At 33.2% G+C, this 26942-nt stretch overlaps 1 protein-coding gene across 6 annotated transcripts in view; it reads left to right on the top strand.

Moving 5' to 3' along the window:
* Positions 1 to 26942, top strand: part of LOC145726627 (puratrophin-1-like) — a 164001-nt gene that overhangs the window by 7155 nt on the left and 129904 nt on the right. For 3 of the 6 annotated variants that reach the window (XM_081975806.1, XM_081975804.1, XM_081975801.1), the window contains exon 2: positions 11439 to 12062. In XM_081975806.1, coding sequence (XP_081831932.1) covers positions 11439 to 12062 — 624 coding nt within the window. Of the gene's footprint in view, positions 1 to 1012; positions 1201 to 8134; positions 8171 to 11438; positions 12063 to 26942 lie in introns of those variants that run through there. The other 3 variants (XM_081975802.1, XM_081975803.1, XM_081975805.1) reach the window with 3 other exon arrangements.

Genomic DNA, 26942 nt, shown 5'->3' with positions numbered 1-26942 from the left:
CTACTTTACAACTTAGAAATATCATATTTAACATCTCATGTTTCAATTTTTTGATTACCATAATCAATTTTGATTTTTCTTTAGGCGCCATATTGGATTTTAATATTTTTAAATTGGACTGGTTGATTTTTCCTATTTTTTTTTTCCTAATTCTGTGTTACGTCTTGACTTAACCTATGCACGTGACATAATTTTGCATTTTTGAAACCAATGATCATGTGACCCACTGTAAAGTGACGTTACGGAGGCTTTTCTGACCTATCAAAAATTGTATTTTTACAATACCTTGGATATGATTTGTGACATTTGCTCATATGATTATTGCGTTGCAAATGGCAATAATATCACGTGACCACTGTCATTTAACCTAACGAAGGATTGTTCAGATTTTGTGTTTTCTGTAAAATTGACAGACTGAACCTAACATATAATCAGAAAAACAGGCTTAATTCAAATATGCAAAAATCCAATATGGCATCCATAAGAAAAAAATTCTGAAACCCTGTATGTATACAGGATGCTACAAATTTGAGAGACAATACCGAAAAACCGTAAATTTCAAACAAATGTTCACAGTTTTTTACAAAGTCAAAATATCTTTTAAATTATTCTAAGAATAAACATCTTTTGACATTTTTTTAGGTGCGTAGGTCACGTTAGGTGCAATATCTCAAAAACTGAATTTCTGTTAGAAAAACTATTAATTATGTTTGTTAGAACTTTGCAATTTCTTTTTTTTTTTGGTCATCTGCCATTAATACAACTTTTAAAAAAGCTCTTTTTTATCAACAAACACAACACACTTTAGAGATATATTTTTTCTTGGACACGCATGGAAAATTTACTGCAACTCAAGGTTTTCACACCTTTAAAGGTTATTATTGCTAACGTAACGGGTAACACTAGGTTTTGGTATATTTGCATAACACACATTCACACACAAGTAATATTCTACTACCGTTTAGTACATTTCAGCTTGCTAATCATTAATTGAATAACCATAAATCTTCAGGTTAGCACCCTGGTTATGCATAGACCAATAATAATCAGCAATATTCAATTTTCAAGTGATTTCACACTAGTTGAACTGTTTTTAAGACTTTGGAATGTTCGGAAGTAAAAGCCATAATGGCTTACGTGCTATGGAGAGTGGTGATGAAAAAATACACCCGCATCAGATTGGAACTTGGAGGAACCAGGGTGAGTAATTTACAAGAAATAGCACCAAGAAATTAATATGGTGCCGACCACAGACTCATATGTTTTGCTAATGACTCTGACTACTGTATTTCCTTTTTCCGATGAAATTAATAACACTTTCCTGAACCTTGCGGTAAATCAATATCAGCAGAATGGTTCGCGTTATTCGAGATTAGAAAACCGTAAGTGTATTATGGTGTTTGATTAATCCATGAAACCAAAAACAGGAAGACTTGCTGTTAGTATTCGTATAATGCGCCTATTAACAATACTCCATTGTGAACGATGAATCTAGTGAAAATTGGGTTCATTAAACTCTTTATTGTTTTTTTTTTAAATTATTTTAATTTTTTAACATCCACAATCCTTTGAGGCTTTCATCCTATTAAACTTAGTCCAAGATTACATTTTTTACTATGTGAAGATTGCAGCCGGCATTTATTTACACATCAATTAACCTTGCCTGAACAAATTTGGCCTAAATTTTAGAAATGCCGGCGTTATTTCAATATTGACTCTCGAGTTTCACTATATTGATATAAAACGCATAGATTAAACATTAAAGAGATCTAGATCAGGACGATTTATGATGACGTGTTTTTTTTTTAATATTCTCTGTTACTCCTGTCTTCAGAGGGGTGAATATGATGACACTAAACCTTATTGGTGTAATGATAGTGGGTTCATAAACGATAATTTGCAAATATAAACATGAAACCTTGTGCATGTCGTATCAGTTTAAATTGTACTATAACAACGAAGGGTTAAATTCGATTTTAGGTCACTGGAAAGTAAAAATGCAGCCGGTATCTTGATAAGGAAACAGATGGTTATGGGGGCAGGACAAAAGTAACACATCAATTATATTTGGACGCATATGGCTGGTGTTAAATGTGGCTTATTAGCGCGATTTAAGTGAGGAAAGTAATTTTGGTTATACGGATTTGTCACACATTTCAACCTTGTTTTGTAAAGCGAAATTATAGCAACAAAGAACGTAATAAATAGACTATTTTAATGATTTATATATAGTCTTTCACAAGACAAGACATTTTTCCTTGCTTTGTCTTGCAAAACTCTCAATATTAAATTTTTCTTGCATTGAAAATCTTAGCTATGTTTGACTCATGCATTTCCTTGCAGTTGTATAATTCTGCCTTGTGTGCAATGCAAGATAGGAAATTTGCATTTTCCTTTTGTCAAGAAGAAAAAAAATGGATTGATTCTCAAATTGAATATAGTTTTAGGTTACAAATTAAGGCTACAATAAATCATATGTAGAGTATATGACCAACCAATCAAAGTTAATATTCCAACAATTACAATTCTTAGAATGTTTATGGCGGTTTGCACCAATGTATTTAAAGGGCCCTTGTTCCAACTTAAGCTAAATTATGCTTTGACAGGTCATGTGCAAAATGTCACAGTCAAATGAAGGCTTAGCTGTTGAAGACAGTTGTAAAGGCCTATGAAACTTTTTAGAAAGTTTTCTATAGCATTTAAAGGTCTATGGAAATTTCAAAACGGTTCTAAAGGTCTCTGACAATCTAAAACAGTTCTGAGAAGATTAAAGACACTTGTAGAGGTGTCTGGCACATTTTAGAAGGTTCTCAATATCATTTAGAGGTCTATGGAACTTTCAAAATGGTCCTAGAGCCCTCTGGCAATCTAAAGCAGTTCTGGGAAAGTTTAAAACCGTTGTAGAGGGTTATGGAACTTGTCAGAAAGTTCTTAGTAGCATTTAGAGGTCTTTGAAATGTTCAAAATGGTCCTAGAGGCGTCTGGCAATCTAAAACAGTTCTGGAAAATTCTAAAACAGGTATAGATGGCTCTGTAACTTTTCAGAACGTTCTCAGTAGCATTTAGAGGTCTATGAAAACTTTCAAAATGGTCCTAAAGGCCTCTGACAATCTAAAACAGTTCTGAGAAGATTAAAGACACTTGTAGAGGTGTCTGGCACATTTTAGAAGGTTCTCAATATCATTTAGAAGTCTATGGAACTTTCAAAATGATCCTAGAGCCCTCTGGCAATCTAAAGCAGTTCTGGGAAAGTTTAAAACCGTTGTAGAGGGTTATGGAACTTGTCAGAAAGTTCTTAGTAGCATTTAGAGGTCTTTGAAATTTTCAAAATGGTCCTAGAGGCGTCTGGCAATCTAAAACAGTTCTGGAAAATTCTAAAACAGGTATAGATGGCTCTGTAACTTTTCAGAACGTTCTCAGTAGCATTTAGAGGTCTATAAAAACATTCAAAATGGTCCTAAAGGCCTCTGGCCATCTAAAGCTGTTCTGGAAAAGCTTAAAACCGTTGTAGAGGGCTCTGGAACTTTTCAGAATGTTGTAAGTAGCATTTAGAGGACTATGAAATTTTCAAAATAATTCTAAAGGTATCTGACAATCTAAAACAGTTCTGAGAAGATTAAAGACACTTTGTAGAGGTTTCTGGCACATTTTAGAAGGTTCTCAATATCATTTAGAGGTCTATGGAACTTTCAAAATGGTTCTAGAGCCCTCTGCCAATCTAAAGCTGTTCTGGGAAAGTTTAAAACCGTTGTAGAGGGTTATGGAACTTTTCAGAAAGTTCTTAGTAGTAGTTAGAAGTCTTTGAAATTTTCAAAATGGTCCTAGAGGCGTCTGGCAATCTAAAACAGTTCTGGAAAATTCTAAAACAGGTATAGATGGCTCTGTAACTTTTCAGAACGTTCTCAGTAGCATTTAGAGGTCTATGAAAACTTTCAAAATGGTCCTAAAGGCCTCTGGCCATCTAAAGCTGTTCTGGAAAAGCTTAAAACCGTTGTAGAGGGCTCTGGAACTTTTCAGAATGTTGTAAGTAGCATTTAGAGGACTATGAAATTTTCAAAATAATTCTAAAGGTATCTGACAATCTAAAACAGTTCTGAGAAGATTAAAGACACTTTGTAGAGGTTTCTGGCACATTTTAGAAGGTTCTCAATATCATTTAGAGGTCTATGGAACTTTCAAAATGGTTCTAGAGCCCTCTGCCAATCTAAAGCTGTTCTGGGAAAGTTTAAAACCGTTGTAGAGGGTTATGGAACTTTTCAGAAAGTTCTTAGTAGTAGTTAGAAGTCTTTGAAATTTTCAAAATGGTCCTAGAGGCGTCTGGCAATCTAAAACAGTTCTGGAAAATTCTAAAACAGGTATAGATGGCTCTGTAACTTTTCAGAACGTTCTCAGTAGCATTTAGAGGTCTATGAAAACTTTCAAAATGGTCCTAAAGGCCTCTGGCCATCTAAAGGTGTTCTGGAAAAGCTTAAAACCGTTGTAGAGGGCTCTGGAACTTTTCAGAGTGTTGTAAGTAGCATTTAGAGAAATATGAAATTTTAAAAATAATCCTAAGGGTCTCTGACAATCTAAAACAGTTCTGAGAAGATTAAAGACAGTTTGTAGAGGTTTCTGGCACATTTTAGAAGGTTCTCAATATCATTTAGAGGTCTATGGAACTTTCAAAATGGTCCTAGAGCCCTCTGGCAATCTAAAGCTGTTCTGGGAGAGTTTAAAACCGTTGTAGAGGGTTATGGAACTTTTCAGAAAGTTCTTAGTAGCATTTAGAGGTCGTTGAAATTTTCTAAATGGTCCTAGAGGTGTCTGGCAATCTAAAACAGTTCTGGTAAAGTCTAAAACAGGTGTAGATGGCTCTGAAACTTTTCAGAACGTTCTCAGTAGCATTTAGAGGTCTATGAAAACTTTCAAAATGGTCCTAAAGGCCTGTGGCAATCTAAAACAGTTCTGGGAAAGTTTAAGACACTTGTAGAGGGCTCTGAAAGAAAGTGTTAATGAAAATAGTTAAGCGTGCAAAAGGCTCCTTCACCACCGGTCTAGAAAAATGTAACTATTTGATCTGGTATTTTGTTTAAACAGGGGTTTCAGACATTTACTAATTAATAGAAGCAAATTTGTTTTGACCATACAAAAGGTGAATGATTTGTCAACTTTGTAATTTTTGGTCTGAGATTAAAATCTGCTTCAAAGCAACAAATCCCAGTATAAATGATCTAAATTCACTTTTAGTGGAGATAATGAATTAAAACCGTTTTACGATCATTACACAAAGGGGTTAAAAGATTAATGAAAGTTGGACAACCCTTCATTAAACTGATTGACATACTCTCTTGAGATTTAAACGAATGCAAATTCAATCAATTAGATTGAGTGCTTTTGTTACTGTTTTTTTATTAACAGGATATAACATACAGCAGTACTGAACAAATCAAAAAATTACAATAAGCTGTAGATAAAAAAATCGTAGAAGACCAAGTGCGACAATAAACAAGGTGTCATAACCATAATAAATTGAATCATATCCTATTACTAATGGTGCATAGAGTCTTTGTATGGTGCCGATGCAATTATGACGCAACCGGTGTCATGTCAGAGGGTATTAATCTATGTGACGAAGGTGTGGTGCTCAGCGGCGGTCTTTACAACACCCAAGAGTTGCAAAATATTTGGTTCGCCGCTGTATATTATTGTTGTTCCCATGACATGTCAGATCAGCCGCTAATGATAACATTGTCCCAGAATATCTGCGATCGATAAATAGTGCGAAATGCCTCGGCCTCCTTTTAATTGAGGATTAAGTACGTTTGAAACATTCGGTTCAAACGGTTTTAGTTCCCTGTAGTCGCAGTCAGTGTCAATCGTCCTCATTAAGCGAAAAAGACAACTCATTATTGACATTGAAAATGTTTATTTGTCAGTCTATAGATAAGATCGTCTCTGTGAAAAAAAAATCAAAAATAACTTGACCTTTGTGGGCTGAACCCATAAATTCACATCAATTCCATGTCATTGGCACACCCACATATCACACATTATTGTGTTGATGTTACCTGTGAAGGTGAAAGTCATCATCATACGACTCACTAACATAAATTAGATATTAAATTCCCTAGTGGAACAACTAGTGAAAGTCTTTAGGATGCCGCGTGTCCAAAAAAATAATCAAAAAATACACATACAGCCTCCAAGTACAAATTCTCTACCTTTTAAAGAAACGAGGAAACAAAAGTTGCATTTTAAAATTGCTTTAAACTCGATAAAACGGCCAACGTTCTACGACCCAGGGGCGATATTCATATCTTTCTTCTCGTTATGTTTTGCATAAATATCCCGCTGGTTCCGACGTTTGTAATAGGATATCGTTCCGTCAATCATAATTATTGGAATTTTATCGGCAGATTTGCGTAAAACGGGCTGAATACAAGCACAAAATGGTTAAGTAGTTTTAGTTGCTTTTTACAAGCAACTGTAAGTTTAAACTTTGTAGGTCTTTCCTCAAAAAAATTGGGTCTTGGTGTCAAAGTGGCAATCTTGTAAACGTTACTGGAAGCACTAATTAGATCAGAGTCGAATTACAATACATTTTTAGTAATAAAAATATGGTTATGTAACCTCTTTCTTCACTCTCGACTTGTCTTCCGTCTTCCTGACTTCGAACCGTAAGTCACGGCTGCATGATCGCCAAACTCGCAATTTCTTATCTTTAGCATTGCAAGTACACTCTTAAACAACGTATTGGCACAGAAAAGCGCCGTGTGAAAATATCGTTGGCATATCCTTTTATGCGATATTCAATGCCTGCACATGATTTTCTAATTTTCTCTGTTTTGTGGGTTTTGTGCGCTTGAAATCGGCGTATACGACATAAAAATGTTCTTGCAAATTACAGACAAAAGTTTATAATAATTTCAACCTTTTACCTATCGGATTTTACTCCTCAAAATAGTCCAGGCAACAAAACCTCGAAAAAAGTATAGTTTCAGTCAGTATTTTTGGCATTGAAATTTGTTGTGTAACCAGTAAATTGTTTCTAATTAGTAGTAATTTTTTCAATAAACAAATTACTTAACTCAAACTGTGATCAATCCTTTTTAAAATGAAGGAAAGTCAGAAATGCAATAAAACACCATTTCCGTCAGTATTTTCGAAATCTGGGAGTTACACTTACTGAAAGTGTGATAATGACCATCAAAAATTAAAGAATAATGTCAGTTTAAATGTACTGAAACACAGTTACAGCCAGTATTTTTGAAATCTGTGGGATACAGCTTTGAGACTTGTTCTGTAGCCATTTACCATAAAATTCAGAGACGTATAGCATTTTTTACATAAACAACTCTTACTGTGATAAATCCTTTTAAAAATGAAGTAAAGGCAGAATGAAATAAACTTTTGATATGTTCACCTCCTAATTAGTCTAAACGTTAAGTTACGAAATCAAAAATTGTGTTCCAACCATTTCCCTGTATACCTTTTCGTTAACCTAAAAGACCAACCATCGTCATTTTACCTCTCCATTTTCCCGGTCCATTACTCCCAAACTTGTCAGAAACTCCATTCATGAACTCTTGTTTGGGTGTGCTCTACACGTTCCGCTCTTAAACTCGGTGTTGCCAGTTTCCACGCTTTTTGTCTGAATGTTTGGCTCTATTGTTACTGTCACACTGAGTTAACTTATTTCGTGATTAGCTGGTTCGGCAACGTTGCTGGTGGAAAGCGTCGTGACGCCCCAGCGTTGCCAGTAGGTCTGTGCAAGATAGAGCTTTGAGCTTCGGAAATATCGAATTAGCTCCCTCTAATTTAGTTTAGTGCTCTCGGTTATTGGTGCTATATGTTTTCCTTTCTTGTTTGTGGTGTAATTTCTATCTAACATTTATTCTGTGTAAAAAAAATTATTTTTACACTTATTGTTTTAAATTTATAGGTCATGGTCCAACTTGTTTCATTCATAATAAAGTGGTATTTCAATGCAACCCTATCGGGGACAGTTTTAATACTTTATTCAACCAACTGTGCGTGTTTTAGGTCATTGAGTGTACAATCGAGCTATTAATTGCTTCCCTGTAGGACACGAAACTAGGACAACCCGAGTATACCTTTGTTTCCGTAACTTTAAAGTGTAAAAGAGTGCCAATGAGTGTGTTATGCAGAAATGATCAGGAAAAGCAGGAAGGTAATTCAAAATTTTTTTCTATTCTTCCTCACCCTATTCGTCTTTCAAGTCCATTAAGGCGTTTCTTAATAAGTCTATTATACCGGTGTCAGTAAAGGAACGGGTGTATTTGAAGGGATTACATTAAGGAATGGTTAAAGTGGAATGCACAAGACATTCTGGATTATGTGTTATCGACTTTCCATCAAAAAATTAGATTAATGTATTGAGATAATACGAAATCCAGTGTCATTAAAGATGTTTTAAAGTATTAAAAATATGCTTTGGAAATGTTTCTAGTTTTAGATTTGTTTTATTTTTTTAAGTTTTCAGTTTAAATACCACTTCTGTGGAAACGTTAAACAATTACTACCTCTTCTATTTTGAGGTAATAATAAAATTAAGATATTAAAATTGAATCAAATCAAACTTATATAAAAGGAGGTACACAAAAAAAATATTATATTGTACAAGTTTTATATTGTCAGGCTTTTTACTTTTGTGAGATATACCCTGTAGAATAAAATTCCTGTTGCAAAATGGATTTTTATGCTTTTAGGTAGAAATTGGAGATATACTTTTCAAAAATGCTACACATTCCGATTTCCAACATTTTTTTAAAAAAATCGAAAAATTTTAAATTCAATTTTTGATTAAAAAATATTTTAATTTCAATTTTTCAGAAAAATTAAATTGTAGCAACTGTAAGCGCATGCTCAGCAAAAATTTGTCATAATCTTTGAGAACATGATACACTGATTCTTGTAAAAGTAGAAGTAAAACTTTTTACATATTTCAAATTTTATTTAAACAATATTCATGTGACCCACTCTTTCTGTCAAAATCACACGATTCACTCTGTCAGAAAGCTTGGATGATGTGAAAAAAATGATGTTTCTTGCGATCAACTGTCAAACGTCACATTTGGCTTCACTCGCTTTAAGCAAAATGACCCTGACAAAGCATTATTTTTGTTATTGGATACTAATTATTTACTTTCTCTTATTAACTAGTACTCAAGTTGTTTTAAGCAGACTTAAGTTTGACAATTGCCACATGACCCCACATTGTGTACAATCAGCGTAGCCACGTGATAACTGGCAGATTATTGTGATAAATTTACCAATTTGCAAAATGTCAAGAAACGACAAAAAAAGCGTGTTATCGGGTATCACGTGACTTATTCGTTTGCAAGCTGCAACAGGTATCACGTGACACGCTGTCATTTTAAGCATCTCCCCAAACACGCCTCAAGAACTTTTTTTCGGTTAATTTGTTAATAATGTTTTGGATTATTAGTAGAAAGTTAGTTAGCAGTTAGCGTTTTAGCAGGGGAGTTGCTCAAAGTATAGCTCCATTTGTACCGGATTATGTCCATCTCTTTCTAACCTATTAATTTTCGAGAGGTGAGGTTAGACCATGGATGTATATTTTCAATTTTTGTCAAAAAATATCCGGTGACTTTCAGGAATAATTAGAATAATCTGAAAATTCAAAAATAATTCGTTTTTAACCAAACATCTAATATCAATTCAAATTAAGGTTTAATGTACTTTTAATCATTAAAATGCATGACAAGTTTAACAATAACAATAACAAATTTGATCATGGTAGTGACAAGTATTCAGGAAAATTTTCTTTCAAACATGGAGTAATTTTCCGGTAAATTACCACTTTTACATCACTGGGTTAGACTAGAGTGGCCATAGAAATGACAAGATTAACTAGATCAAATACAGGGTATACACGTAATCAATACTTTTTTTAATTTTGAATTTAGTGTCAAATAGTGTATAAAACCAAAAGAAAGAACATTTTAAATTGCAAGTTCTTGTCCAGATGGCGCATGAACATTATCTCTAATACTATCGTTTTGTTTTCAAATAGTAGGTCTGCTCGTAGAGAGAATCTCCAACTAGTAATCAGAGAAATATTAACATACATTGGCCACAAGTCAGAAAACGTCATAGTCACGTGAGCATTCAACCAATGAAACTTGACATTTACTGTTTCTTGAGTTGGAAACCAGGCAAACTCCGTTATCCATTTTGATTTGATTCAAGCAAAATCGATCAAACGTCTATACCAAAATGTTAAGTTTCAATCGGATGTTTTACCGAAATAACTAATTTGCTGTTTTTACGGGCTAGTTTTGTCTGTAATCATCCTCGATTCTTACGGACAATCCTGTTGTAGAAGTGATTTGTTTCACGGTAATTTCAACCATAATGAAATTTATAAAAATTTAATTTTCCAGAAAAAAATAACAAGTACGTTATAGTAAATCACAGCACTGTTCGTAGTTTGTGTGTAATTTTTTTTGACCAATCACTGTTAAATTTTCCGCAAATTCTGCCTATGTAAACTAAGCTTTAGAGAACTTTATTCTGGACAGCAATATTAACTAAACCGTGTGGTTCCTACTATAATTCGTGTACGATAAAAAAATTAAACTTCATTGATTTGTTCCAGTTTCTTGTGGTGAAACGCGGTCATCGCAACGTAATTTATTAATAAAACGCCCTATAAAAGTCTTTTAGTTTCCTTATCGCGTGCAACGAACTGAATACATTGTTAATTAAGTATAAATAAAGTATAATAAGAATTTGTTGACCACTTATTTTTAGTTGATTTACTTGAAATCAGTTTGAATTAACTTTTATAGTGATTTGTATGCGTGCAGACTAAAAAGATGACTTGCACCTGCCTGTGTAATATCAGAACGTGTTTCCCAGAATGACTCTTTGAAAATTATACAGCGAACAATCCAATCTTAATTGGGCACGTGTAATTAGTATTTTTATGCCTCATTTTTCGTTATCTGATCAATACATTAAAATGGTCTGAGAAATTCTTCACCTCAACCTGGTATTAAAGCTGAAACTAAATAGAAATATCAGCCTGAAAATGTCCACCTTATTAGGAGTGACAATGTAAAGTATGACAGTGTATTGTGTGTGGTTAATTCGGAAGCGGTGGAATATCTAAACGACAATTTTAGGTCGTGGGAGACATTCTTATAAGCACGTAACCGGCATATTTGGACACTTTCATGTAGCTTAAGGAGAACAGAACTTTTCAATTTTCTCAAGTAAACCTAAGGCCATAAATCAACTTTGACCGCTTAGAAAATAAATCAGCAGGCATTCGCCAATTTCGACAATCATAGTATAAATACAGTCCATAATTTATTAAATAATGGTCATGTCTTTATGGGTATAAACTTAAGTTTATAGGTTAACCGGTTTATTAATATCTAACAATAACTGGAGCAAAATATTGATTACAGGTTACGCCCAGCAACCAGCAAGCCATCACTTACGACGAAGAGTCGTGGAAACCCAAAGAGGAAGATTGCAAGGATGCTGGCCCTTCAACCCCCAACCCCTCAAAAAGCAGTAAAACCAAAAAAGTGAGAAAATATCTCAAAAAGTGCAAAAGCGTCCTCGGCTCTTCGAAAGATTCACAATGCTCCAGCAACTCTAAACTGGAAAACTACATACAGCAAGGGGTAATAAACGAAATCAACGATGAGTTCGAAGGGTTGATGGTCACGGAGTTGGAAGAAGTGAAACGCGCAGTAGCTAATGTAATCCAACTCAAAGGACCTGGAGAGGAGAAAAACTCGCTCAGCGTCGAAGACAGCTTCCAATCAGCACTGAGCAGTATAAGTGATGAAACGGTAAAGTCGGAGGAAAGTGATTTTTTCAGTTTAGATTCAAGACAGTTCGATGAAACCGAAATTAAATTCAAGCAAAACGTACTGGAAAGTTTTGAGTGTCAAAGAACCGAGAGTGATAGTGAGTGTGTCAGTGAAAAAGTGGGAGTCTCTCCCTTCTTGGATCTATGTCAAGAAGTGGCTGATGATGAATCTGTAGTGAGAAACGAGGAGAATACACAAACCGTCCACAGGGTAAGTCTAATTTTTGGTTTACTCTTGATAACTAATATAAAATGTGAAATTGGCATGGCAAAAAAAAATGTTAATTAAAATGTAAAATTATTGTTTTATATTTTATATTTTTGATACAAAAATTAATTCTTTTGGCATTCTTTTTTCGATTTTTCTTTTAATCTGGTAGAGTATGTTTTAGCGCCAATTCCTCTTAATTTGGGAAAATATCATTCTTGGTGCAGAAATTATATCCTCTAATTTTGATCCCTTTTTCTCGTCTTTTCTTCTCTCCTTTCATTTCTTCTTCTTTACTTAATCTGGTCTTTTTTTACTTAATCTGGTAGAAGACAATTTTTGGAGAAAAAATTATATTCTCTAACTTTTGCGTCTTTCCTTCTCTCTATTTTCAATTTTTTCTTCTTTCAGTCAAGTGAAATTTGTGGCGTGAAGATTTTTTTTTTTATTTTGGTAGAATATCACTTTTGACTTAGACACACACAGACAAAAATTATATCCTCCAATTTTGGCGTTAATTAAGTCTGGTAGAATACAATTTTATCTCCAAAATTTATAATACACAATTTTGGCAATTTCTCTCCTTTGGATTTGGTTGAGTATAATTTTTGGAGCAAAAATTAACTTGTCACTTATACAGGGTATTACAAAACCGTAAGGAGAGATAGTTCATCCGAAAATACGAGAACAAGTTTCAAAGTTGTCAAAGTCAAAATTTGACATTTTTGATTTTGCATAAAGCAGTGCAGATTTTGGGTTTACCAGGTTTTTTGGCTCCTCTACATCAGAAATTATTCTTTAAAATTTTTTAAAAACTGATTTTTCAAAAAAATTGCGTTTTATGATGAAAAACAGCTGATTTTACACATAAAGCAGCTTTGGAGATTTGGTAGGTTCACAAAGTTTTTTTGCTCTTAACTTGTACGCAACAGAAAAAATGTGTACTTTAGAAACACTTTTTAGAAAACACCAAGACTTTAGAAAATCAATCCATGACCAAAAATCATGGAATTTAAAAGGGAAAAGAATTAAAAGAGTTTTTAAGAAAAATTATATTTAAGAATTAACTAATTATTCCCATTTTCAAAACTTAAAACATTGTTTAATGTTTATTTACTTATAAACTTTTAGATCAGGTTCAAAAAAGAAAATCAGTTGTTTTTCATTATAAAATGTAATTTTCTTCAAAAAAACGGTGGGTTTTTTGCAAAACGTAGAATACTCTAAGGTTTTAGAAAATGTTTTTAAAACACCCACCACTAGTTTATGCCAAATCAATCAATTTACAAGTTTGACACCCTGTATCTTGAAGAACTGGCAATTAGGATGGCAATTTTCACATTAAAGTGGCTAAACTGTTCTGGTAAACTGAACTCAATTGATATAATCTTACGTCGGGCAGTGTATGTTACCGGGCAAATTACAGGGTGTGTGCATAACTGTTAAATTCTTCACCAAAATTTACGGCTTAATGGATAAGAAATATCTTATTATACAACGGTTAAGGTCAAGGGCGGAGGCACTTCTTTATTCTTCATTGACACTCTAATTGGAGCCTGCCAACATTCTTCCTCTTCCTTCAGAAAAAAAATCACCGGGCCCTTCAAGGTCGAAAAACCGATCCATTAATAACCCGCTCGTATAATGGATAAACGCCGATGACTATCTTCTTCGGGTTGTTCCGTTAAAAATCATTTGGTCAAGTTGAGACTGGTAATATATTTGCCCTGCATGGAAATCAATCAAGGGAGATTTTAGGATATTGATATATTTCTGTGGAATCTAATGATAGTTGTCGTTCGTTTTCGCTAAGTTATGCGCTGTCGCTATTGAAATGCCATTGAGTTATGTTTATGAGATATTGCAAGGTGGTTTAATAGAGAAGGGAAGCTTTTGTCAACATCTTGTGTGGCCGATTGTTAACAGATTTGACGGGAATCATTAGTTTCAAGTGTTAAAAAATATGACGTGTTTGTTGGAAACTTTCGTTTATTTTCTTAGTAAATTGAAAAGCGATTTTACGGTCAAACTTTGTGGCGATGACTCTTCTCTATCGTCCGCGAAGCTAATTTGTTTATCGAGATAATTGGCGGGCAGCGTTTATTAAAACAAATAATAAACTAGGCGTTACGCATAGCATAATTTATAGTACGAAGTCATTAGATTAGAAGGAATAAATCAAGTTTTATTAAATAAACGGCGCGCAGAATATTCTAATCCGTAAACGTTCCCGATAAATAACGTAGCAAACATTGCGGTACCGTAAATTCAATGTAACTGGAAGTTTGGTACTGTTAAATCGACCATAAACAGGTCAATATTTGGACAAGAAAACCAAATATTGTTGATTTGCTCAACCAATCGATTTTTATACGCTCATTTCATTGGCTGTACATCGACATATAAAAATATATACAAAAAGTGCTACAAATACACGTGTGTTATTTACGGTTTAGTGACAGGATGTACAACAAACATTTTTTGACTGGTCAAAGGCTAATTTGACTATAGAAAATTAGGAAAACACGGTCACGTGACTTACTAGATCTACCACGACGTAATGCTTGGAAATTTTTTGAAAAATTTTAATTTAAAGGTCAAATTTGCCTGAAACGCCGCCACTATCCTAATGGGGTTTGCGCGTTAGGTTGGCCAGTTAGTCCAAGCGAAAATCGACCTTAATGATTGTTTTCTACAGTCTTGCTACTACCCTAGATTTGTCAATTATTGTGCTAGGTTTGTGCCAAATATCAGGGCCGTATCTGCCCGATTAAAAAAAAAATCCTTTAAAGATATTAGAGGTGTAACAGTCAAGGAAAACATTTAGTTAGCTTTACAGCCCTCTGGCGGCCAAACAAAGCATATTTTTTTGAAAGCCCATTTTATTTTCTATCCATTGACATAAAAAAGTCTAGATATAGTTGTGTGTGACAATAAAGACGGTTTTGACTAAATTTGACAACTATTACTTTAACTTTCATTAATTCGGTTATTTTGACAGTTACAGGGTAGTTCAATGTATCAATTTAAAAGGTGATTTTTTTTTAAACAAGTGGCGTAATACAAACTTCTTTAATTTTGAACAGAGAATCAGACAGAATTATAAGAATGTGTTTCGTTTGAAAAACTAGACTTTCTATTCTTTTTTAGAACTGATTTTTTGTTTTGTGCTTGACCAGCCAAAATTTTGTTTATTTGCGTTTTATGAAAAACAATCGTATATTTATTCAAATCCGCCACGCTATTTAAGTCTAGTCAAACAGTACTAACATGTTCCAGTATTATTTTATGCTTAGGATGTACGCGTAAATTAGTGTGGAAGTTGAACTTTCTCAGGTTGGTAAAACTGGTTTAAGTGCCAGTTTATTTGCATTTACCCGTGTAATATTTAGCGTTATTAAATCGGTACCGAGGACGTAATCCTGCCAATTTTTTTTTCGACAAACTCATTTGAATGGGAAACGTTAATCGGGCCGCTAATAATAATTAAGCGATACACTAATGCGGTAAAATGGCGCTCTTTGGTCAAATAGGTGGTACCCGAGTACCCATTAAAAAGCTCGAGGCAATTATTCGCCGAGATAGGATCGAACCCGTTTCGACGACATTCACTTTGAAATTCTACAACGATGAAAATCTCATCCAGGAAATTGTTGATGTAAGGGACAAAAAGTGGTTTATTTTTCTCCGATCATTTTCTTAATTCACTCATCACATGAACTCCTCTAATATTAAAAACAAGTTAACTTTCTATTTTCAACAATTTCAGCAATAACGCAAAATTTACTGGGCTTTTAAACGTGACCAATAAAACTGTTATACCAACGCCCACATAACGCTAATAGGGTAATAAAATTCGAGGCAGAAAATCAAACGGTCTATTATAATAATGATCCAAAATATGATCAGTTTTATTTAAATCAATTCCCATTTCGGGCCGTACCTCTGTACTAAAACTAATGCGTTCTTCTTTGTTAAACTGGGAAAGCGAAACTAAATAGGAACGTAAAAATCGCATAAAACAAACTCAATTTTAACTAAAAACATTACACACCGACATTTGAAAGGTATGGATTATGTACGTATTTTTTGTTTGACATTTCAATTTATAAGGAATTACAGATTCTTAAATTAAAATATAAATAGATATATTTTTTGTGATTGGTTAGCGTCAAATCATCTTGAAATCAAAATAAAAACCTTGAAAATATTGCTGCACTTCTATTGGTCAGAACTTGCCACGTGTTTGAGCAGTCAAGTATAGTCTACCAAGTTGAAAATCTAATTGACTTCTAGCTTCATCTTTCCCTCTTAGTATAGCTTTATTAGTATTCTATGGTAAAATTTTGTGTAAGGCCCACGTGACCAGTTTTGACCAATCAAAACACTCCCTAAATTTTAATAGTCTCTGATTTATTTATTTTTTTTTCTTAAGTTATCTTAAGTAAACTAAACTTTATTTAAATTATTGTTGTAAGTGACGCACAAAAATAAAACATTTATGGATTTATCTAAGAAAAATATATGGATTTAATGCCTTTATGAACCACCCTGTAAATCCAAAAGTAATTTTAGACTATGCATCTCAATACTCTCTAAAACTTTTGTACTTGTATATTTTTCCAAACAAATGAGAAAATAAACTTTATTCTAGCGTTGACCTGACTCTTGTTTGACTTCTATCGTTTTTCATAAAAATGTCCAAAACAGGTCAAAAATCACACTAATTCAAATGGGACACTATTCATCATACGATTCAGTTTTTTAAAGCCTACTTTACAGCCTAAAATGTGCTGTCCAGAAATACAGGGTGGTCCAAATTGATTGTAGGATACTTAAAGGGTAGAAAGTACAAAAAAAAGAAACGCCAAAGTGCCCTTATAAAGTATGGTTGAAAAGTACCCCCTTTCGGAAATAGCGGGCCCTAAGTATATGCCCCAAGAAAGAAGTGAGACCCATGTTATTTAGAATAAGTGAATTAAAAAATGGTTTAAAGGGGGCAATAAAGCTCCGTATGCAGAAAAAAACACTGACACAACAAACCCATTTTGTTAGGTTAGGTTAGGACAGGACACAGGAAACCTTTCTGATCACCTCTACTGCGGATGGTACAATGAGTTTCATATCTCTTCCCCACAGGCCCTAACAAAATGGATTTAGACTAAATAGTAATTAAGATACCAAGGGCATTATAAAGACAATAATGCATGAGGTCGAGAGGGTAGAACACGAGGGCCTGTGGGCCTCACAGTGGGCATTATTTCCTGTAATGTCTGTGGTGTCTTCAATGTTTAATGTCCGACTTTCATTCTGTAGATATGTAGTTAAAAAATAGCCAAAGGGCATTATAAAAATAATGCCCTCACCTGAGGCCATTATGAAAAATAACGCCCTAGGGTATTATTTCTTAGATAATTGACCTTAATAGGTGTCATTATTGATGAAATAATACCCCTGTTGAACATTAAATGATTTTAGTGGTTTAGTGGCACTTTTCGACTACAGTTTATATGACACTTTTGAGTATATTTTTTATGTAATTTCAATGTTATTAAACAGAAAGACTTAGGATGTGACAACGTAGGTCGTAGCTAAGGTATAGTACAATTATGGTACATATTTTGTGTTGTAAACCAATTACGCACTCATGGAGTTACCGTAACTGTCCCGTTCGTAAGTAAAATACTTCTTACAACACTTTTGTGTGGTTAAATGTCATCTGAACGTCGCCAAACCGACCCCCATCGTAAATTTGAATGCGGCATGCCCAATGTAATTTATGTTCGAAAAACCAAACAAGCAAGTCCAATAAATTCGACGTTAAAAGACAACCATTTTAATAAACTTATTGTTCATTTCTCCGGGGAGAGACCGTCAGTTTATCACTTGGTTGATTTATTTTATTTGCTCTTGGGACGTAAATGAGGGGCGTGGCACGGCAGATTAAACTTGACTTTATGCGTGTGTGTGTGAGTGTGGTTAGAATTGCACCCTTATTTTTGCTTTTTATTCACGAGGGGTGCGAATTTGAGATGTTTTCCTAACTGAACGCTTTAATTCAATGAAACTGATTATTGTAGTGTGTTATTTTAAGGGGGAAAATCCAATTTCGGGTTCGATTGTAAACTTTGCCAAAAACGTCTGTGTGTGATCAGCTTTACTAGGTTCAACTTCCGCTTTTTAGGGCCTGTCACAAGCACGTTAAGTAACGTAATTTATACCATTATAAGGGTTTATTGTCACACATAAGGGATGGTAATTATAGGGGATGTAAACGCTCTCATAATACCGGATTGTGTTTAATGTTTCTTTATGATGGGAAAATGTGGGTGGGAATGCACTTCCACTAATCATAACTGGTAGAATACCTAAATGGGGCGTTATTACAAAACTGTAGCATGTTAACCAGTTTATCCATTCAATTTACATCGGTCGCGACGGAACTTATTATTATATGGTGCATTGTTCCAATTTGCAAAAATCATTGATCGTGATCTTTCAGGTTGCATAAGGCAATGTCTTTTGCCTAAGAGTCGTATTAATTAGAATCAAACCGAGCCGGTTTTAACGATTATTTATTAATATCGTTACAAATACGTTTGGTATGGCTTAGCTCTGCTAATGAGCAGATATATTTATCGATTATGTATCGAATGAGAAGGATACAAGCGAAACTGTGCCCGATTCATGTCGCCTGACGCCTAGTTTTGTGTCCCACATGGACAACAACCATATCGATCATAAATGACAAACACCTTAGATTGAACCTAGTTTAGAAAAAAATTACATTATTACGAAATTATTACTGATTTGTAAGATTATGTTTAACTAGTAAAATTCTATCTATGAACAGTTGGCAAGAAAAAGATGTGAGAAAACTATCTAACCTGTTTTTTGGGAAAATTCAAGAAACCGTTCTTCGTATACAAGATGTTACGTGTTAGGTGTTATTTGCTCAAAATACAAAGCTACTGTCTCCACCCTGTATATTTACTTCGTAAAGAATTTTTATAGAATTCTGAACACTGTGATAGTAGCTGGTTTTAGATTTAGGTACTCGGAATTATCTATCATGATTTCCAAAATGGTCTGTAGGTGTACATATTTTTAGGTTATGTGACTCCTCGATTATGTTTTTCTTCTAGAAATTTGTTATTAAAATTTAAAAAAAAAAATTAAGTTTGAATAATTTACAAGGTAAAAAAAATGAAATAAAGTCACGTGACAAAAATGAATGTCAACTTTGTATCTTGAAAATTGCTATAAAAACAAATTTCAAAAATAAAAATAGGAGAAGTTGCAAAATTATCAAAAAAGAGTCACGTGACACATTCTCTTTTAGCTGAAAATGGCTTTTTAAAATTGAAAACATCAGAGTGCAATTTCAAAAAAGAAAATTAGAAGAATCTAACATGTAACTGGTCAAAGCAGTCATGTGACTATTGCGATATTGAACATTGAAATCACAACCGTTAAAACTCATACTGTAGGTCCACACAGTCACGTGACCCTTGAATTATTAATATGTATTATTCAATATTTCTGAAGTTTAGAATTGAAATTATCAGAAAGAAAACTTAGCCTGAACAATCTGCAAAATAACACAAGCACATAACGTTAAAATTGTGTGAAAACTAAATGTTTAATTATAAATGTAAAATACAAATTAAAAGTAAAAATTATGTTAAAAGCTCTCAAAACAAGTCACGTGACCCCTTATTACCTGAGTTAAAAAGAGAAATAAAAGTAATAGAATTTGCTATAATTTTTAACATTACTCACGTGCCTCATCTTAAAAAAACTATTAAAACAGTCACGTGACTATGTCAATTTTGAATAGTAAAATGTTTATCAAAAGTCCAAATTTAAGCTGAAAGTCATACAAATTACGAATGGTAGTTAAAAATTGTCAAGTTTCTTATCAAATAAATTTTGATTTTCTAATATAAGGATTAAAGTCAAAATTTGATAGCCAAAGTCACAATTGAAAATCGGAACGTATGATGTAAGTAGAAAGTTGTCAAAACAGTCACGTGACCTTTACAAATCTAATTTTGCTTCATTTTACACACACTAAGAAGTTTTGTCTATAAAATGTAAATTTCAACTTGAATTTCTGAAAAAATATCATTTCAGTTGAAATTACCTAAATATTGGAAATTGACGTAAATGTAGAAATTTTTGGTAAATGAGTTTAATGTTATAAAAATATAAGTAAAAACGTGTCTGCTTTAACTTTAAATTAACTCACTAATTAATTAACCAATTGTTGATTGTCAGTAACGTAGTTTTTTGCCAGCAAAATAAATAAATTTTGAAAAATGTTATGGTTGAATTTGGGTTGATACTAATTACTTAAACAACGGAATTTGTCTTAAATATGGAAAATGATGGCGAACGAAAATCGTCCGTAATGACATAGGATTTAGTTCGTCGTTGCTATCAAGTCGCTGAGTTATCATCTTTGTTTCTTTCTGCTTCAAATATTTTTTGAGTAATTACTGAGAGACCTGCACACCATTTTTTTTATAAATAATTAAAAGCACACAATACATGAGAGAGAAATGAATGTCAGTAACGTAATGTTTTCAGTAAAATGCAAATTTTAGGTTGAGCTGCCAAACAGGATCTGATGGTCGAAATTCGCTTAAAACAAATCACTTAAATAACGAGATTACCATAAACCTTAAAATTGATAGCACACGAAAATGGCTAGTAATGACATTTTTAGGTAGTTTAGTTCATTTTCCACAGAATCCGTTATGGTCGAAATTAGCTTGAAACAAATCAGTTACAGGACAAAATTTTCTATAAGTGTTTCCACACAAAATGGCGACATAAATTTGAATTTCCATTTTTGTCTTTTTCAGTAGAATGTCAATTTTTTACTCTAACCACTAAAAGTGTTCTTATGATCGAAATTGGCTGGAAACAAATTTGCGGTAAATGTGATAAAAATCAGAAAACAAAAGTCGTTCGTGATAAAGTAACAAATTTAATTGTCGTTTCTGTCAAGTCAAAATTCACCTCATATCTATTTCTAGTAAATTTCAAGAAGCTAAATTCATGTTTGCACGTCCCTATTAAAGGTTATTTGTAGCTGGAAAGGTCCCCATGTCCATATAAATCGTCTCGTCCCAGTTCATTTTCATAAATATGTTTCTTGACCACACCTTTCTTCGGTATTCTTACGTACATCTTCAATCGAAGATTGTTAGCTTAATAAGATTACACTGCGTGTATCTACACTTTATTGATATATCCTTGTCAATTTTCGTTTGGTGAAACTGAGATCAGGAAACGTGGTCGGGTCCGAGAGATCCTTTTGCATACGTAGCCTCGGGATGAAAAGTAAATCATGGACCAAGGCGAAATCAATCATCAAAACTGTATTATGGTGGTTTGGCTCGTTGATTTGAAACAATTGCCGAGCTAAATCGTTGGGGTATAGTGAAAGTTGCATCATTTAATTCGGAAACTGTAACGCCCTAAGCATTCGTAGCGAAACTGGACCAGTTACAATAACAAAGACAATGGAAGGAAAAATGATTAAAACAGTCGGGGTGGCCAAACTGTGACAATTTGTAAAATATTCGTGAGAGTCACACGAACTTTTTCCATATGCTGTACAATTGCTTGACACGAGTTTACAATTCCTGAGCGTGTCAAGGCATACATTTAGATACAAATCTTGTGAACTTTCTTTGTCCTTTCCTACACCTATCCTAGTCTAAACGTATAAATCGATTGAGCAGGCCAACCATAAAATGGCACCGATAAGGAGAAACCCATTGAATTACGACAATGGTTTGTCGTAAAATCGCCGCTTATGTCGTTCTTTGTACCGGTTGCGGAATCAAATTTGAAATTCCCAATCAAGTTGCAAATTTCCGCGCTTAACCCACGCCACTGATTTGTCTAAATTTATTAATTAAAACGTTACAATTTTACAACTTTCTACCGACAAGACCAATTTACTCGGTAATACTCATTTTTGCGACACGTCTTCATTAAATCATTGTTATTCAACTTGTTAAACTGCATAGGTTTTGCTTTGGTCGTGGCTCGTTTAAAGGCTAATAACAGTGTCGGGGTCAGGGGGCAAACTCTTCATCATAGTGTCGAATTCAAAAAGTGAAAGTTATGTCATCGCAATCTCAGCTGGGTCAAGTAAATAAAACTTTGCGTAAGGTGCAACTTTTGGATAAAAAAAATCAGGTTTACGATGAATAGTTGATTATTTTATTGAATCAACTTGAATTTGCTTAGTTTCACAGCTAAAACATACTTTGATGATAATCTAGAATGCAAGTGTTATCAACTAAACCACGTCAGCTTAATAAACACTTAATTTCCTAATTATTGATGGATTTTTGACATTACGATTCTAAATTAAAACAACTCACAAATTGAGTTTTTCTAGAATAAAACCACGTCAGCTTTACAATAATTGTATTTTGCAAATTTTTATTTTGCTCTATAAGGGTTCCAATGCACAGCAAAGGGCATATTTATACAAAAGAACATTAAATTAGGTGAAATAAGCACAAAAAAAGCACTTTAAAATTTTTCACTTTTCAAAAAAATTGAAAGAATGGGGGGGTATTAGAGAGGTTTTTTAGGTACTTTTTGAAATTCAATATCTCGGTAACGGGAGGAGCTACAGAGGCCATTTTTAACCCATTTTGTAGTATTTTTTATGCTTTTTCGAATGGCGTTGGAACGAATTTTCTGCGAATTTAAATAAAAGAGCTACGATTTTTCAAAAAGTCTGAAAATTCAATTTTTGTCAAAAGTGCAATTTTGGCAAATTTTTATTTTGCTCTATAAGGGTTCCAATGCACAGCAAAGGGCGTATTTATACAAAAGAACATTAAATTAGGTGAAATAAGCACAAAAAAAGCACTTTAAAATTTTTCACTTTTCAAAAAAATTGAAAGAATGGGGGGGTATTAGAGAGGTTTTTTAGGTACTTTTTGAAATTCAATATCTCGGTAACGGGAGGAGCTACAGAGGCCATTTTTAACCCATTTTGTAGTATTTTTTATGCTTTTTCGAATGGCGTTGGAACGAATTTTCTGCGAATTTAAATAAAAGAGCTACGATTTTTCAAAAAGTCTGAAAATTCAATTTTTGTCGAAAGTGCAATTTTGGCAAATTTTTATTTTGCTCCATAAGGGTTCTAATGCACAGCGACGTACAAAGTCTGGGAAATGGGTTATTAAAATACAGGTCTAGAGGTTTACCGGAATCCGGAATTTCTAGACGAGTACTTTAATTGTATTTTACAGAAGAGTATCGTAAAACGTTTTATTTCATACTGTAAGTGGTAATAGTTATTTAGTTCTTAGTTTTTTTTTACACACCCCTATACATTTTGGACTGTAAAATAGGTTGCTAACAAAATTGCTTTGCCGGACTAGTCCGGAAAAAACATGTTATCAACTTCTAGCATGATAATGAATCATTATATAGCTCATTTTGAGTTACATAATGAGCAACTCATTACGTAACTCAAAGTTAGAGTTAAAAAATGACTAATTTCTGTAAAGATCGTAGAAAAAATATTGTACATTGCCCGTGTGGTATGGCAAATTAATGAACTCGTGTGATCAGCACAACACTTCCCACTCGTGACTATAAAATTACTCATGCCACACTAGTAATGTAAATAACTATTGCCGGACTAGTAACGTAATGAATCATTTCCTGGACTGAAACCGACTACATACAGGGTGGTCCAGTTTTAAGTGTCAATAATTCACCATTTGATAGCTAATCAAAAAATAAGTTGACTTGCATTATGTCATTTTTCTGAAAAACGTTTCCTAAGGAAGATACAATCCTCTAAATTTCAATTTAAAAAATCGTTTTATAGTTTAAAACTGAACATCCAAGACTTGTGAAAGTCCAAATTTGTACTGAATAGTCTAAAAACTTTTTTACTATTAGGAATGGTCTTATGATTCGCTTTCTCAGACTGCCATCCTGGTTGAGTGTCTGAAACTGACATTCAAGAACTAAAAAAAGTCCGGAAATCGAGACAAAGATTGTATTGTGCATGAAACTCATTTTTTACTACTAAAAATAATATAAAAGTTGACTTTTAATGCTAGAACTGACTTTACTAGGACTAAAGAGAGTCCAAAAGTATATTTTCAAGACTTTAATTGGTGTACAACTGAATTTTCTGGACTGGACAACAAGTCTTGAAGTAAATTAAATTTTCGGACTATTTTATTTCTAAAAATTAGTTCTCAAGACTATTATTGTAGTATTTGATACCAACATTTTTTACTTTTATTACTGAAGAAACTTGACTTTTGGAAATAGTCTTAAACTCGATTTTTCAGTCTTAAAAAGCACTAAAAACAGTCTGAATTTCTTAGAGATGCTACAATTTATTGCACCTATGAGTGTAGAAGTCAATTTAATAGTGAAGAAGCTTGAAATAACATTTTCAAGATTATGGTCAGTGGACAAACTGGCTTTTAGGCCTGATAAGTCAAAAACTTTGTAAAGATAGTCTTGAAACTCGATTTGAGGCACTGAAAACAGCCTTAAAACACTAAAAACAGTCTAGTTTATTAAGAAATACCCGAATTTTTAGCACTGATGTGTCTAGAAGTCGATTTAATAGTGACAAAGCTTGGATTAGAATAAATTAAGTCTTTGAAGAATGTAAAAATTGTTTTTTAAGTTTGCTATGTCAATAACTTGGTGAAGATAGTCGAACTCGATTTTCCAAGCTGAAAGCAGTTTTGAAGCACTAAAAATAGTCCAGAATTCGAAGAAAATGAAAAGCAAAGTAAAAAGCACGAAAAGTTCGTTTTCAAGACAATTTTCATGAATCTAATGTTAATGTCCTGCATCTAAGACTATTTTCAAGACTAAAATATTGAAATTTGTCTTCAAATTATGAAAACTTACTTCAAATGCAAATTTTAAGCTTTTTATGTCACTTTTCATTAGTTCAGTCACAAGTCAATTTTTAAGGTTTAAATGTATGAATTTGTAGTAACAAATTCTTGAAAAAGTAGTTTTTGTGTCTACAAGTCAATTTTCAGTATTAAAGTCTCTTGATTTGCATGAAAACTGGTTACAAACACAATTTTCAAAACTGAAGTCTTTTAGTTTGTCTGGAAACTATGAAAACTGGCTACAATAATATTTTTTAAACTTCTTAAGTGAATTTTCCGTTTCCAAGACAATTTTTAAATTGGGTTGGGTTAGTTTTGGGTCTTTGACCGTAATAACGTGTAATAAAGTGCTTGTTCCAAATTTGATCAATATTGCTCCAACGGTCTGACAGTTATGACAAAAAAAAACGATTTTTTAAACAGAAATTTGAAGGACTGTATTTTCCTTAGGAAGCATTTTTCAGGAAAATGACATAATGAATGTCAACTTATTTTTTAATTGGCTATGGATTGGTGAATTATTGACATTTAAAACTGGACCACCCTGTATACATTACGATACAGTATGAAATAAAAACTATTTACAGACAAATAATATAGACAAACAGTGTTAAAAATGAGAGTAAAACTTAAACTTGTTAATAGTTGACAATATTCTAGAAATTGTAAAAGTGTAATGAGGAAATGCTGCTTGAGCAATTATGTTAATAACTAGACTCTATTGTATGAATATTTTGATGACAATTGAATATAATACATTACTAATGATACAGATGCAGAATACCATTAGTTATTCAACTTACTACTTTCACCTTTGAATATTTAGTTGATAATGACCTGCACTATTTTTTGTTTTAGTGAATAATATATAATTAGCATGTAATAAGTCTACATGTGTAACTTTTGCGTAAATTTCAGTACAGTGATTGGTCCAAAAAAAGCAGCTTTCAGTTGGCTGCTTTTTTTTGACCAACCACAAACTGCTGGACCTGGATTTGACCGTTTTGTACATTGTTGCGTTGGTAATAACGAAACTTTTTGCCAGGTTTATACAGAGTGGTCTAATTGCTACGAAATGATTTGATGTGAAATTTTTTTTTTAGGGGTTTCACCCTGTACAAATTAATCTTCGTTACTAGTTGACAGGGTTGCCATTTTCTTTCTTGAATAATGTACTTAATTTTATTTGCAAATATTTCCAAATCGGTAAAAGATAGCGAGTTTGGACTAAGAACATTTTGATTGTTATTGGACCATTCGTGATTCATGTATCACGTGACATAGATGGCGCAAATCGACACGACAACGGTTTTAATGCCATCAGATTTGCCTGGAAAAAATTCAAATTTTTTTTTTGGCATAATTGCACTTTTGACAAAAAATTGTATTTTTTCAATTACTAGGTTAGTCTTTCAGGTCAGTTTTCATAGTTTTCAGATGAATTTTATTACTTCGGTATTGAATACCTACTAGGTATTGATTTCAAATATATGGCAATTAACTTGAAAATCAAAAACTGCATCCAAAATCATGAAAATTTTACTTAGACATGAGAAAATCTATCTAAAAGAATTAAAATTCACTAGAGAACTTAAAATTAGCCTTTCAAGTCAGTTTTTAGGAATTGCAGGAGAATTCTACTAGTCCATTGTCGAAAATTCATTTAGAGAGAGGATATTGATCATTAATTATGACAATTGATTTAAAAACCTAAACCTGACTCTAAAATCATGAAAATTTGACTTGAACATAAGAAAGTCTGTCTAAAACTCTCTTTGGCTGTAAGAAATTGTTTAAAATGCAGCCTCTGACGTTTTCCCAAAAGGAAAGGACACAGTGTATAAGTTGGGCTGTGACTGTGCAAATATCTTGGAATTAGTGGTAGAGACTTGACGTAATGTGTCAAAGTGACATATTGGCTTTTATCAGCGAGTTACGTTCTGAAAAATGCTTAAACTTCAAC

Source organism: Ips typographus, linkage group LG3, assembly GCF_016097725.1.
Source record: "Ips typographus isolate SLU linkage group LG3, UJ_Ityp_2.0, whole genome shotgun sequence".
Lineage (NCBI taxonomy): Eukaryota > Metazoa > Arthropoda > Insecta > Coleoptera > Curculionidae > Ips > Ips typographus.
Note: the sequence above shows the minus strand (reverse complement) of the source record. Positions and strands in the feature narration are given on the sequence as shown.